This window comes from Oncorhynchus mykiss, chromosome 15 (assembly GCF_057628025.1).
Source record: "Oncorhynchus mykiss isolate SJ-2025 chromosome 15, ASM5762802v1, whole genome shotgun sequence".
NCBI lineage: Eukaryota > Metazoa > Chordata > Actinopteri > Salmoniformes > Salmonidae > Oncorhynchus > Oncorhynchus mykiss.
This window is the reverse complement of record NC_143036.1, coordinates 44743258-44757500: the sequence shown is the minus strand read 5'-3', so window position 1 is coordinate 44757500 and position 14243 is coordinate 44743258. Positions and strand designations below refer to the sequence as shown.

Here is a 14243-nt window from a genome sequence, read left to right as displayed (position 1 = left end):
CAAAAAGTCAATAGGTCTGAATATTTCCGAATGCATTGTATGTCATGGATGTTTAGTGAAGTTTTGTACACTCAGTGTATATCTGGCACACCTAGCTTATGTGTCTGTGTATTTTACATCACTATGAAAAATGTTGGGCATACTACAATTACATTTCATACAGTCATGCAAAATTGTCCAATAAGACTCCATTGAGTTCCTTGTTGGCCATAGTGGCTTCTGTGAGATTAATGCGTGAATTCTGTGATGCCACATCTACAAATATGTTTTAAACCCTGTTCTAGCTGTGTGTGTGCAATTTGGTGCCTCTATAACCAAAGTTACAATTCAAAAACATAGCTGTCCCAATACATGTATTTCTATGGCTAAGCTTCCACCATTCTAATACCAATGGCACAATATGGGTGATATGGTATTTTTAAACAATAGATGTAGCTTTGATTTCAAAGTTGGTTATATTATATATCATTTGAAGTAGAATGTCATGACCTTTTAGAAGCACTTGTCAAACATAGCTTAAAATGTATCAGGGTGTTTCTTTATAAAGCCATTTATACATGTAATTCTGATATGTCCCCTAGAGGACAACGGCCAAAATTCTGTTGAATTGCTGTGAATCAAAGCTTTCCAATTATATATGATTTAAGAGTATAAGTAAGCAATAACTTGTATACTGACATTGTATGTCAAAGGGTAAAGTCCCTATGGGAAAAATTAACGGGATGGAGGAAACTATGCAGTTTTTTGTTTTTTTACGTGTTATTTCTTACATTAGTACCCCAGGTCATCTTAGGTTTCATTACATACAGTCGAGAAGAACTTCTGAACATAAGAGCAGCGTCAACTCACCATCAGTACAACCAAGAATATGACTTTCGCAAAGCAGATCCTGTGTTCTGCCTTTCACCCAGGACAACGGAATGGATCCCAGCCGGCGACCCAAAAAAACGACTTCGTAAAAGGGGGAAACGGAGCGGTCTTCTGGTCAGACTCCGGAGACGGGCACATCGTGCATCACTCCCTAGCATTCTTCTCGCCAATGTCCAGTCTCTTGACAACATGGGTGAGTGAATTCCGAGAAAGGGTAGCATTCCAGAGGGACATCAGAGACTGTAACGTTCTTTGCTTCACGGAAACATGGCTCACTGGAGAGACGCTATCGGAGTCGGTGCAGCAAGCTGGTTTCTCCACGCATCGCGCAGACAGAAACAAACATCTTTCTGGTAAGAAGAGGGGCGGGGGCGTATGCTTCATGGTTAACGTGACGTGGTGTGATCATAACAACATACAGGTACTCAAGTCCTTCTGTTCACCTGATTTAGAATTCCTCACAATCAAATGTCGACCGCACTATCAAGGGAATTCTCTTCGATTATAATCACAGCCGTATATATTCCCCCCCAAGCAGACACATCGATGGCTCTGAACTAACTTTATTTGACTCTTTGCAAACTGGAATCCATTTATCCGGAGGCTGCAGTCATTGTAGCTGGGGATTTTAACAAGGCTAATCTGAAAACAAGACTCCCTAAATTTTATCAGCATATCGATTGCGCAACCAGGGGTGGAAAAACCTTGGATCACTGCTATTCTAACCTCCGCGACGCATATAAGGCCCTGCCCCGCCCTCCTATCGGAAAAGCTGACCGCGACTCCATTTTGTTGATCCCTGCCTACAGACATAAACTAAAACAAGAAGCTCCCGCACTGAGGTCTGTTCAACGCTGGTCCGACCAATCTGATTCCTCACTCCAAGACTACTTCCATCACGTGGACTGGGATATGTTTCGTATTGCGTCAGACAACAACATTGACGAATACGCTGATTCGGTGAGCGAGTTCATTAGAACGTGCGTTGAATATGTCGTTCCCATAGCAACGATTAAAACATTCCCAAACCAGAAACCGTGGATTGATGGCAGCATTCGCGTAAAACTGAAAGCGCGAACCACTGCTTTTAATCAGGGCAAGGTGACCGGAAACATGACCGAATACAAACAGTGTAACTATTCCCTCCGCAAGGCAATCAAACAAGCTAAGCGTCAGTATAGAGACAAAGTAGAATCTCAATTCAACGGCTCAGACACAAGAGGTATGTGGCAGGGTCTACAGTCAATCACGGACTACAAAAAGAAAACCAGCCCAGTCACGGACCAGGATGTCTTGCTCCCAGGCAGACTAAATAACTTTTTTGTCCGCTTTGAGGACAATACAGTGCCACTGACACGGCCCGCAACTAAAACATGCGGACTCTCCTTCACTGCAGCCGACGTGAGGAAAACATTTAAACGTGTCAAGGCTGCAGGCCCAGACGGCATCCCTAGCCGCGCCCTCAGAGCATGCGCAGACCAGCTGGCTGGTGTGTTTACGGACATATTCAATCAATCCCTATCCCAGTCTGTTTTTCCCACATGCTTCAAGAGGGCCACCATTGTTCCTGTTCCCAAGAAAGCTAAGGTAACTGAGCTAAACGACTACCGCCCCGTAGCACTCACTTCCGTCATCATGAAGTGCTTTGAGAGACTAGTCAAGGACCATATCACCTCCACCCTACCTGACACCCTAAACCCACTCCAATTTGCTTACCGCCCAAATAGGTCCACAGACGATGCAATCTCAACCACACTGCACACTGCCCTAACCCATCTGGACAAGAGGAATACCTATGTGAGAATGCTGTTAATCGACTACAGCTCTGCATTTAACACCATAGTGCCCTCCAAGCTCGTCATCAAGCTCGAGACCCTGGGTCTTGACCCCGCCCTGTGCAACTGGGTACTGGACTTCCTGACGGGCCGCCCCCAGGTGGTGAGTGTAGGCAACAACATTTCCACCCCCTGATCCTCAACACTGGGGCCCCACAAGGGTGCGTTCTGAGCCCTCTCCTGTACTCCCTGTTCACCCACGACTGCGTGGCCACGCACGCCTCCAACTCAATCATCAAGTTTGCGGACGACACAACAGTGGTAGGCTTGATTACCAACAATGACGAGACGGCCTACAGGGAGGAGGTGAGGGCCCTCGGAGTGTGGTGTCAGGAAAATAACCACACACTCAACGTCAACAAAACTAAGGAGATGATTGTGGACTTCAGGAAACAGCAGAGGGAACACCCCCCTATCCACATTGATGGAACAGTAGTGGAGAGGGTAGTAAGGTTTAAGTTCCTCGGCGTACACATCACAGACAAACTGAATTGGTCCACCCACACAGACAGCATCGTGAAGAAGGCGCAGCAGCGCCTCTTCAACCTCAGGAGGCTGAAGAAATTCGGCTTGTCACCAAAAGCACTCACAAACTTCTACAGATGCACAATCGAGAGCATCCTGTTGGGCTGTATCACCGCCTGGTACGGCAACTGCTCCGCCCACAACCGTAAGGCTCTCCAGAGGGTAGTGAGGTCTGCACAACGCATCACCGGGGGCAAACTACCTGCCCTCCAGGACACCTACACCACCCGATGTCACAGGAAGGCCATAAAGATCATCAAGGACAACAACCACCCGAGCCACTGCCTGTTCACCCCGCTATCATCCAGAAGGCGAGGTCAGTACAGGTGCATCAAAGCTGGGACCGAGAGACTGAAAAACAGCTTCTATCTCAAGGCCATCAGACTGTTAAACAGCCACCACTAACATTGAGTGGCTGCTGCCAACACACTGACTCAACTCCAGCCACTTTAATAATGGGAATTGATGGGAAATGATGTAAAATATATCACTAGCCACTTTAAACAATGCTACCTAATATAATGTTTACATACCCTACATTATTCATCTCATATGTATATGTATATACTGTACTCTATATCATCTACATGTAATACATGTATCACTAGCCACTTTAACTATGCCACTTTGTTTACACACTCATCTCATATGTATATACTGCACTCAATACCATCTACTGTATCTTGCCTATGCCGCTCTGTACCATCACTCACTCATATATCTTTATGTACATATTCTTTATCCCCTTACACTTGTGTGTATAAGGTAGTAGTTTTGGAATTGTTAGCTAGATTACTTGTTGGTTATTACTGCATTGTCGGAACTAGATGCACAAGCATTTCGCTACACTCGCATTAACATCTGCTAACCATGTGTATGTGACAAATAAAATTGTATTTGATTTGATTTGAAATAGTTATAAGTTAACAAATGCTGCACTGTTATCACAAATTTTCCAACTAGGGACATAGACCTTCAAAAAAATCACGATGAGACATCATTGACCCCCCTGGCTCATGGATTAATAGGGCCATGTGACCTGACCAGGAAAAACTCTGGGCACCGTAGTTTAACTATGGCATTCATCAATTTAGTGTGACTGACCAGAATGTATAGGAGTGAGGATAACTTGGCAAAAGTGACATTCAGAGATGCCTTTGCCCCTTCTGGTCATGAAGAGGTCAAGAGAGAAAACATACAGTACTTATCAACCCTGACCTCCGACAATTAAATGGGTGTTTGGGAAGAGCCCCTTGGCTTGCATCAGTGCTCGGGCGTGGCCGGAATGGAACATGTCAAAGATCCCATCTGCATATACCCGCACTGGACGCTCTTCTGAAAGAGCGAAATGGGAAGTGTGAGGGTGTGAGAGTGAAAAAAAGACAGAGAGAGATGGAATGTTAACACCAGGGTCGTGTTCACTAGGCACAAGACAGTAGTAAACGGTCCTTCTATAGAACGGTCCAAAACCTCCATAGGACGTACTTCCATGACAGAACCTTTCATTGCAGAGAGTTTTGAAACATTCTGCTACAGTGTACTCAAATGAACACAACACAGAAGTGCAAAACTTTAGCTGGGGCCAGGGGGAGCTCTGATATTTCTCTAAATATGAGTATGAGTCATAATACCCATAAAACCTAGCGGTCAAACAAGGAAATGGTTCCAATCATTTTTCCACTATTCATTTTTCCCATAGGGAATTTTAGAAACACTTAAAATAAGGACTGTGTTTCATGTAGGCTTACCCTGGAGTGACGTTTTGATAACCTTATCTTCCTAGAACAAGGTGACTTTTATCAATATCGGGCCTGTATTTACCCCCCAAAAATGAAATGATAATTAGCTGCTAATGTGGCTATCATAAATAACTACAAATGTCAAGATGATCTGGACTAGACTGACGAATCGGGGCACAGGTAAGAATCTCTGGATCTAACGAGACCTACATTTTGAAAATAATAAATTGGATACATTTCTTTAAATTGACAATTCTGTGAACTGTCTGTACAAATCTTTTATTGAAACAATACCTGTTAGCAAATGTGACAACTAGAGATGACGTGCAAGAGTTTGCAGGGATTTGTAGTCTTGCATGATGTCTACTTTTGATGCTAATTAACATTTTCGAATCAGAGTAAATTTGTATTTATTACGGATCCTCATTAGCTGCTACTCTTCCTGGGGTCGAGCTAAATGAAGGCAGTTATATAAAACATTACAATACATTTCACAACACATTAAGTGTGTGCCCTCAGGCCACTACTCTAATACCACATATCTACAACAACAAAAATCCATGATGTGTATCGTGCGTAAGTTATCGTATGTGTATGCATGTGTCTATGCCTGTTCGTGTTGCTTCACTGTCCCATAAGGTGTATTTTTAAATACAATTTTACTGCTTGCATGAGTTACTTAATGTGGAATAGAGTTCCATGTAGTCATGGCTCTATGTAGTACTGTGCGCCTCCCATAGTCTGATCTGGACTTGGGTACTGTGAAGAGACCTCTGGTGGCACGTCGTGTGGGGTATGCATTTGTGTCCGAGCCAGGGCTGTGGCGGTCACGAAATTTCGTCAGCCGGTGATTGTCAAGCAAATAACTGTCGGTCTCACGATAATTGACCGTTAATTAATATGAACACATTTAGCAACACCTGGCTTCCACACACAGCCTTCAAGCCATTTAGAAAAGTCTAATGAATCCATGTAATATAGTCTACACCTTCACAATAAATCCATTCTTTTAGACAGGTCTAAAGAAGCATAATAATAAGAAAATGTAGTCTATTTCAGAAGAACAGAATAGCATACTCAGAGTTGTCCCTTTGTTGGGTCCTGATCTGGCTAGGCCATATGGCTGTGGGCTACACTAGTTCATTTAGCAGATAAGGTTTGCTTATTATTCCATGGCATTATTTCATAGTATGTAAAATAAAATTGAACAAAGCTGAATAAAATAGATATTTCTCCAAAACGATGAGGGAATATTCTGTGTTGAGCGTTTAAGAAAGAAACAGGTACTCCTATATGCTTAATTTAGAGTTATTAATGTAACTTTAATAGTTCTACAAATTTTGGGCTATATGTTTTGATTTTGAATACATTGTAAGGCTGCATGATGAGACTAATGATGATTTTTTAAAAGTTGCTTGAAAAGGCATGAGCTCTGCTTTGTTTTTTTGCGCAGGCTGTACATACTCCAATAGTCTATCACTGACAATTTGACAAGCACTTGATAATGCCTCATATTTTACGGCGACATCCCCTGGTGGCCATAATGCACCCTAAAAAAAACATGCCTTTTGCCGCCCAGAATGCTGCGTTGTGCCCTTCTCCCAGAGTGTGCTGCACAATCCGAAGCGCCTCTCCGTCACGTGATCGGGTCTTTCTCACAGGCTACAAGTGATGACAGACACATTGGGGGCGCAACTGTGGACGTCCTGATCCAATTCCGAGGTTCATATTGAAGATATTGGAAGAACTGTCCAAATTTACTTCGCCAGCCAACAAGATTAGTAGGCCTAACGAACAGCAAAAGTACAAATGTCAACCTATTATATTCTGTGCAATTAATAAATATTCCGAACATAGTCTGGGACAGTTGTGGGATGCTATAGATCCCAAATTAATTACAACCACTAGCATCAAAATACTTTTTTATGCAATGTGTCTGACGCAACAGATCAGAATGTTTAAAATGTTGATCAACTATTAGGCTATTTCTTCACATTATAAGTGCAGCAATGCAGTAGGCTATAAGCGTGAACGTTCCATTAGCGGGAAAATACCATTCTCAAAAGTGTCCGCAAATGCAATTATGCATGTAATGCTTTTATTATAAAGGTGCATTTTTATGGAGAAAATGATCTTCCCCAAACTTGAAACTTACGCGCTACTTATATACAGTGCCTTGCGAAAGTATTCGGCCCCCTTGAACTTTGCGACCTTTTGCCACATTTCAGGCTTCAAACATAAAGAAATAAAACTGTATTTTTTTGTGAAGAATCAACAACAAGTGGGACACAATCATGAAGTGGAACGACATTTATTGGATATATCAAACTTTTTTAACAAATCAAAAACTGAAAAATTGGGCGTGCAAAATTATTCAGCCCCTTTACTTTCAGTGCAGCAAACTCTCTCCAGAAGTTCAGTGATGATCTCTGAATGATCCAATGTTGACCTAAATGACTAATGATGATAAATACAATCCACCTGTGTGTAATCAAGTCTCCGTATAAATGCACCTGCACTGTGATAGTCTCAGAGGTCCGTTAAAAGCGCAGAGAGCATCATGAAGAACAAGGAACACACCAGGCAGGTCCGAGATACTGTTGTGAAGAAGTTTAAAGCCGGATTTGGATACAAAAAGATTTCCCAAGCTTTAAACATCCCAAGGAGCACTGTGCAAGCGATAATATTGAAATGGAAGGAGTATCAGACCACTGCAAATCTACCAAGACCTGGCCGTCCCTCTAAACTTTCAGCTCATACAAGGAGAAGACTGATCAGAGATGCAGCCAAGAGGCCCATGATCACTCTGGATGAACTGCAGAGATCTACAGCTGAGGTGGGAGACTCTGTCCATAGGACAACAATCAGTCGTATATTGCACAAATCTGGCCTTTATGGAAGAGTGGCAAGAAGAAAGCCATTTCTTAAAGATATCCATAAAAAGTGTTGTTTAAAGTTTGCCACAAGCCACCTGGGAGACACACCAAACATGTGGAAGAAGGTGCTCTGGTCAGATGAAACCAAAATTGAACTTTTTGGCAACAATGCAAAACGTTATGTTTGGCGTAAAAGCAACACAGCTGAACACACCATCCCCACTGTCAAACATGGTGGTGGCAGCATCATGGTTTGGGCCTGCTTTTCTTCAGCAGGGACAGGGAAGATGGTTCAAATTGATGGGAAGATGGATGGAGCCAAATACAGGACCATTCTGGAAGAAAACCTGATGGAGTCTGCAAAAGACCTGAGACTGGGACGGAGATTTGTCTTCCAACAAGACAATGATCCAAAACATAAAGAAAACTCTACAATGGAATGGTTCAAAAATAAACATATCCAGGTGTTAGAATGGCCAAGTCAAAGTCCAGACCTGAATCCAATCGAGAATCTGTGGAAAGAACTGAAAACTGCTGTTCACAAATGCTCTCCATCCAACCTCACTGAGCTCGAGCTGTTTTGCAAGGAGGAATGGGAAAGAATTTCAGTCTCTTGATGTGCAAAACTGATAGAGACATACCCCAAGCGACTTACAGCTGTAATTGCAGCAAAAGGTGGCGCTACAAAGTATTAACTTAAGGGGGCTGAATAATTTTGCACGCCCAATTTTTCAGTTTTTGATTTGTTAAAAAAGTTTGAAATATCCAATAAATGTCGTTCCACTTCATGATTGTGTCCCACTTGTTGTTGATTCTTCACAAAAAAATACAGTTTTATATCTTTATGTTTGAAGCCTGAAATGTGGCAAAAGGTCGCAAAGTTCAAGGGGGCCGAATACTTTCGCAAGGCACTGTATGCCAGTTAGGCTCTACACCCCTTGTAAAGTGGATTAATGTGCTAATTTTAAGACGTTATTTGGCCACTTTAGATACAAAATATATAGGCATATAGGCTAGGCTACATGAGGTGTGCAACTATGATTAGAAAAAGTTGCAAAAAAAGGCAATGTTTCTTATACTGGGCATTATTCACAAGTGATAATATACAACTCACAAGTGATAAGCTAATATTGTCACCCATCAGACTATTCTTGATTTAATCTGGTCTTTACATATACTAAATAATGTGTGACCCTTGTTTTGATTTGGAATGGACCATTACCATGCACCTGTATCGAAAACAGGGGCAGCAGAAAAAAAATACATGCACACCTACGCACTAAAATAGCGAAAGGAGGACGCTTTCCCCTGTGGTTTATTTTCATGCTAGCCAGGTAGATAAACAATGTGCTTAATATTAATAATATTAGGAGAGTTGAGAAATAAATATAGTAGGACTAGCCTATAGAAAGCTGATGGGATCCTCTTTTTATTAGCGGCCATCACTCTGTTTTCTCCTGCAATTGCATAGCCTATAGAAATGTTGCACAAAATGAGCTCATGGGCTCTCATGAAGTGTTTGATTAGATTTAAAAAACATTTGCATTGATGTCAGAGTGATTAGAGGGACAATCGAGTGCTGAGTACCAGGCAGTTAGAAAGTTTGGTAGACTACTAATGAACAGCAACAGAGCTCGGAGTAGCCCAATTACTGTGACTAAAAGGTTATGTGGAATTTGACTGCCTTCATGACCGCCGGTATGGCGGTAATACGGTTACCGCAACAGCCCTAGTCAAAGCTGTGTTCCAATAGTTCAAACATACAGCCTGGTGCATTCAACATGTCAATACCTCTCACAAATATAAGTAGTGATGAAGTCAATCTCTCCTCCACTTTGAGCCAGGAGAGAATTGACATACATATTATTAATATTAGCTCTCTGTGTACATCAAAGGGCCAGCCGTGCTGCCCTGTTATGAGCGAATTGCAATTGCAGTCCCTCTTTGTGGCACCTGACCACACGACTGAACAGTAGTCCAGGTGCAACAAAACTAGGGCCTGTAGGAACTGCCTTGTTGATATGCCTGTTAAGAATGCAGAGTAGCGCATTATTATGGACAGACTTCTTCCCATCTTAGCTACTGTTGTGTCAATATGTTTTGACCATGAAAGTTTTACAATCCATGGTTAGTCACCTCAACTTGCTCAATTTCCACATTATTCATTACAAGATTTAGTTTAAGTTTAGGGTTTAGTGAATGATTTGTCCCAAAAACAATACTTTTTTAAATATTTAGGAGTAACTTATTCCTTGCCACCCATTCTGAAACTGCAACTCTTTGTTAAGTGTTGCAGTCATTTCAGTCACTGTACTAGCTGACATGTATAATGTTGAGTCATCCGCATACATAGACAAACTGGCTTTCCTCAAAGCCAGTGGCATGTCATTAGTAAATATTGAAAAAAAGCAAGAGGCCTAGACAGCTGCCCTGGGGAATTCCTGATTCTATTATGTTGGAGGCTTCCATTAAAGAACACCCTCTGATCTGATAGACAGGTAACTCTTTATAATAATATAGCAGCGGGTGTAAAGCCATAACACATACGTTATTCCAGCAGCAGACTATGATAGATAATGTCAAAAGCCGCACTAATGTGTAACAGCGACAAATCTTTTTATCATCAATTTCTCTCAGCCAATCAGTAATTTGTGTAAGTGCTGTGCTTGTTAAATGTCCTTCCCTATTGTTTACTGTAAAATAACATTGTATCTGGTCAAACACCATTTTTTCCCAAAAGTTTATTAAGGGTTGGTAACAGGCTGATTGGTCGACTATTTGGGCCAGTTAAGGGGGCTTTACTATTCTTAGGAAGCGGAATGACTTGCTTCCCTCCAGGCCTGAGGTCACATATTTTCTAGTATTGCCACTCCAATTTGCTATGGCAAATACGAGTGGCAATATCGTTAAATATATGGATAAAAAGTCACTTTGTCCAAGAGAGATTTACATAGTGTTGAATATGTCACGCCAGGGTAAGCCTATATGAAACACAATACTTAGTTGAAGTGTCTCTAAAATTTCCAATGGGGGAAAACGATGGAACCATTTCCCCGTTTGACCGCTAGGTTTTATGGGTATTATGACACCCCTCAGGTGCTTTATGAACCTAGTTTAGCTGTGGTGAGCTAGAAAAATGGAGGGATGAGTGAGAGAAACTTACCCTGGCATGCCTCCGCCATACTGACACGCACGTACGGAGCGGTAACTGGTTCTAGCTGGTCAGCAAATGGGGCTGGATCTGTCAGACCCTATAAACACACACACAAACACAAACAGTATGACAATGTGCTTGGGTGACAGTCTTCACCCAATCACTTCCTTAAGTCCCATTCACATTAACCATAAGCACTCTGCTATGTTATGCATGATGTCATTCACTTGAACGGGGAATGTCCAAAAATATGCATTTTCTGTTAAGCAAATTCTACTTTATGACTGTTGCCTCCAGTTTTAGTTTATTGTGATTTGTTTTTTTATTATAATTATTAGGTGCAGAGGTCGTTAGCTACAGTTTATACAACGGGTGGGTCTAATCCTGGATGCTGATTGGTTAAAATTGAATTCCGGACGGTGTCTATTCCACAAGTTACCACTGGCTAAATCTATGACGTTAAAATGTTCTGTTCCATCTGACTGCGCAATCCACTTTTTCATCAGCCCAGCCAGTCAATTCATAAACTTGATCCACTATAAAACACATCAAGACATTATCTCCCATTTCATTGAGACTAGCATTTGATTTAACAATGGAGATTTGTATAAACCTTGGTTGTCTGTCTCTCCGACACCTGCAACATTATTTCAATTTTGAAATTCGATCTCCAGCGGTCCCATAGTAATGAACGTGTCAGTAGTTAGGACGAGACAGACCTTTTCTCAGCCAGTCAAAATCATGAATCAGCTGGCATCAATATTTATGGGTATATACAGTACCAACCAAAAGAGTACCACACCAACTCATTCCAGTTTTTTTTATTTTATTTTTTAAACAATTGTTTACATTGTAGAATAATAGTGAAGACATCAAGCTATGAAATAACACATATGGGATCATGTAGAACAAATATTTGAGATTCTTCAAATTCTTCTTGTCTTGATGACAGCTTGGCACACTCTTGGCATTCTCTCAACCAGCTTCATGAGGTAGTCACCTGGAATGCAATTCCATGAACAGGTGTGCCTTGTAAAATTTCTGGTATTTATGTTCTACTTGATGCGTTTGAGCCAATCAGTTGTGTTGTGACAAGATAGGGGTGGTATTCAGAATATAGCTATATACCTATTTGGTAAAAAAAAAAAACATGCCCATATTATGGCAACAACAGCTCAAATAAGCAAAGAGAAATGACAGTCCATCAATACTTCAAGCCATGAAGGTCTGTCAAATTTCAAGAACTTTGAATGTTTCTTCAAGAGCAGTCACAAAAACCATCAAGCGCTATGATGAAACTGGCTCTCATGAGGACCACCACAGGACAGGAAGACCCAGAGTTACCTCTGCTAAGGACAAGTTCATTAGTTACCAGCTTCAGAAATCGGCAATTAACTGCACCTCAGATTGCAGCCCAAATAAATGCTTCACAGAGTTCAAGTAAAATACACATCTCAACTTTTCAGAGGAGCCTGCATGAATCAGGCCTTCATGGTCGAATTGCTGAGAAGAAACCACTACTAAAGGACACAAATAATAAAAAGAGACTTGCTTGGGTCAAGAAACACAAGCAATGGACATTAGACAGGTGGAAATCGGTCCTTTGGTCTGAGTCCAAATTTGAGGTTTCTGGTTCCAACCGTCGTCTTGGAGACGCAGAGTAGGTGAAATGATGATCTCTGCATGTGTGGTTCCCAACGTGAAGCATGAAGGAAGAGGTTTGATGGTGTGGGGGTGCTTTGCTGGTGACACTGTCAGAGATTTATTTACAACTCAAGGCACACAACCAGCATGGCTACCACAGCATTCTGCAGCGATACGCCATCCCATCTAGTTTGAGCTATGTGTGACTATCATTTGTTTTTCAACAGGACAATGCCCCAAAACACATCTCCAGGCTGTGTAAGGGCTATTTGACCAAGGAGAAGAGTGATGGAGTGCTGCATCAGATGACCTGGCCTCCACAATCACCTGACCTCAACCCAATTGAGATGGTTTGGGATGAGTTGGACCGCAGAGTGAAGGAAAAGCGGGTCAACAAGTGCTCAGCATATGTGGGAACTCCTTCAAGACTGTTGGAAAAGCATTCAAGGTGAAGCTGGTTGAGAGAATGCCAAGAGTGTGCAAAGCTGTCATCAAGCTAAAGGGTTGCTACTTTGAAGAATCTAAAACATATTTTGATTTGGTTAACACTTTTGCTTACTACATGATTCCATATCTATTATTTCATAGTGTTGATGTCTTCTCTATTATTCTACAATGTAGAAAATAATAAAAATAAAAACCCTTTAATCAGTAGGTGTGTCCAAACTTTTGACTGGTACTGTATATAAATAAATGTCAATAGAAAACAGGTAAAATTAAACGAAATGCAGCTAGTTTGCTGTCTTTCCAGCTTCAGTTTGAAGTGATTGTGCTAGCTGTGTTGTTGGCTAGCTCCTCTGAACAACGGTGTCCTGAGAGCACATTTTCTCTGCCAGGCGAAATCTTGCATTATTAGCTCATTGTTGTGGACGTATCCAAATAAATCTCACTAGAAAACAGCTTAAAGAAACGCAAATGCACCTACTTTGCTGTTTTTCTGTCTGGACTGTTTGACGTGACTGTAAGTTAGCCGCAGCTGTTGGCTAGCTAGCAAGCAAGGGATCAGAATGAACGACTGGGTCACGTCCATAGACACAGAACAAAAATACTTAACGACATGGTCACGTCTCTGGCAACCGAACGGATAGAACGGCTTGGATAGCAAACTTAGATGTGTGCCGGGACAATATCTCGTGGAAGGATGAAATTGTATTAACACATTGACATAACTTTATTTTGATTAATCATTACTTGAAAATGTTGATAACCAGTTGTATAAAAGTGATTATAAACTGGGTGGTTCGAGCCCTAAATGCTGATTGGCTGACAGCTGTGGTTTATGAAACCGTATAGCACAGGTATGACAAAACATTTATTTTTCTTGCTCTAATTACGTACGAAGCCAGTTTATAATAGCATTAAGGCACCTCGGGGGTTTGTGGTTTATTGCCAATATACCACGGCTAAAGGCTGTGTCCAGGCACTCCGCGTTGCATCGTTGTAGTGCCATATTCTTTCCATTGTTTAATACTGGATTTAAATGGTGCTCCGTGGGATGTTCAAAGTTTCTGATATTTTTTTTATAACCTAACCCTGATCTGTACATCTCCACAACTTTGTCCCTGTCCTATTTGGAGAGCTCCTGGGTCTTGATAGTACC

The 14243-nt window shown here is 41.6% G+C and overlaps 1 protein-coding gene across 1 annotated transcript in view; it reads right to left on the bottom strand.

Annotated features, from left to right (window-relative positions):
• The window catches only part of LOC110490072 (choline-phosphate cytidylyltransferase A), a 38993-nt gene that overhangs the window by 17928 nt on the left and 6822 nt on the right, over positions 1–14243 (bottom strand). The window contains exons 2-5 of the mRNA XM_090199020.1: positions 11009–11096; positions 7699–7710; positions 4443–4565; positions 4335–4396 (exon numbers count right to left, since the gene is read on the bottom strand). Coding sequence (XP_090055146.1) covers positions 4335–4396; positions 4443–4565; positions 7699–7710; positions 11009–11096 — 285 coding nt within the window. The remainder of the gene's footprint in view (positions 1–4334; positions 4397–4442; positions 4566–7698; positions 7711–11008; positions 11097–14243) is intronic.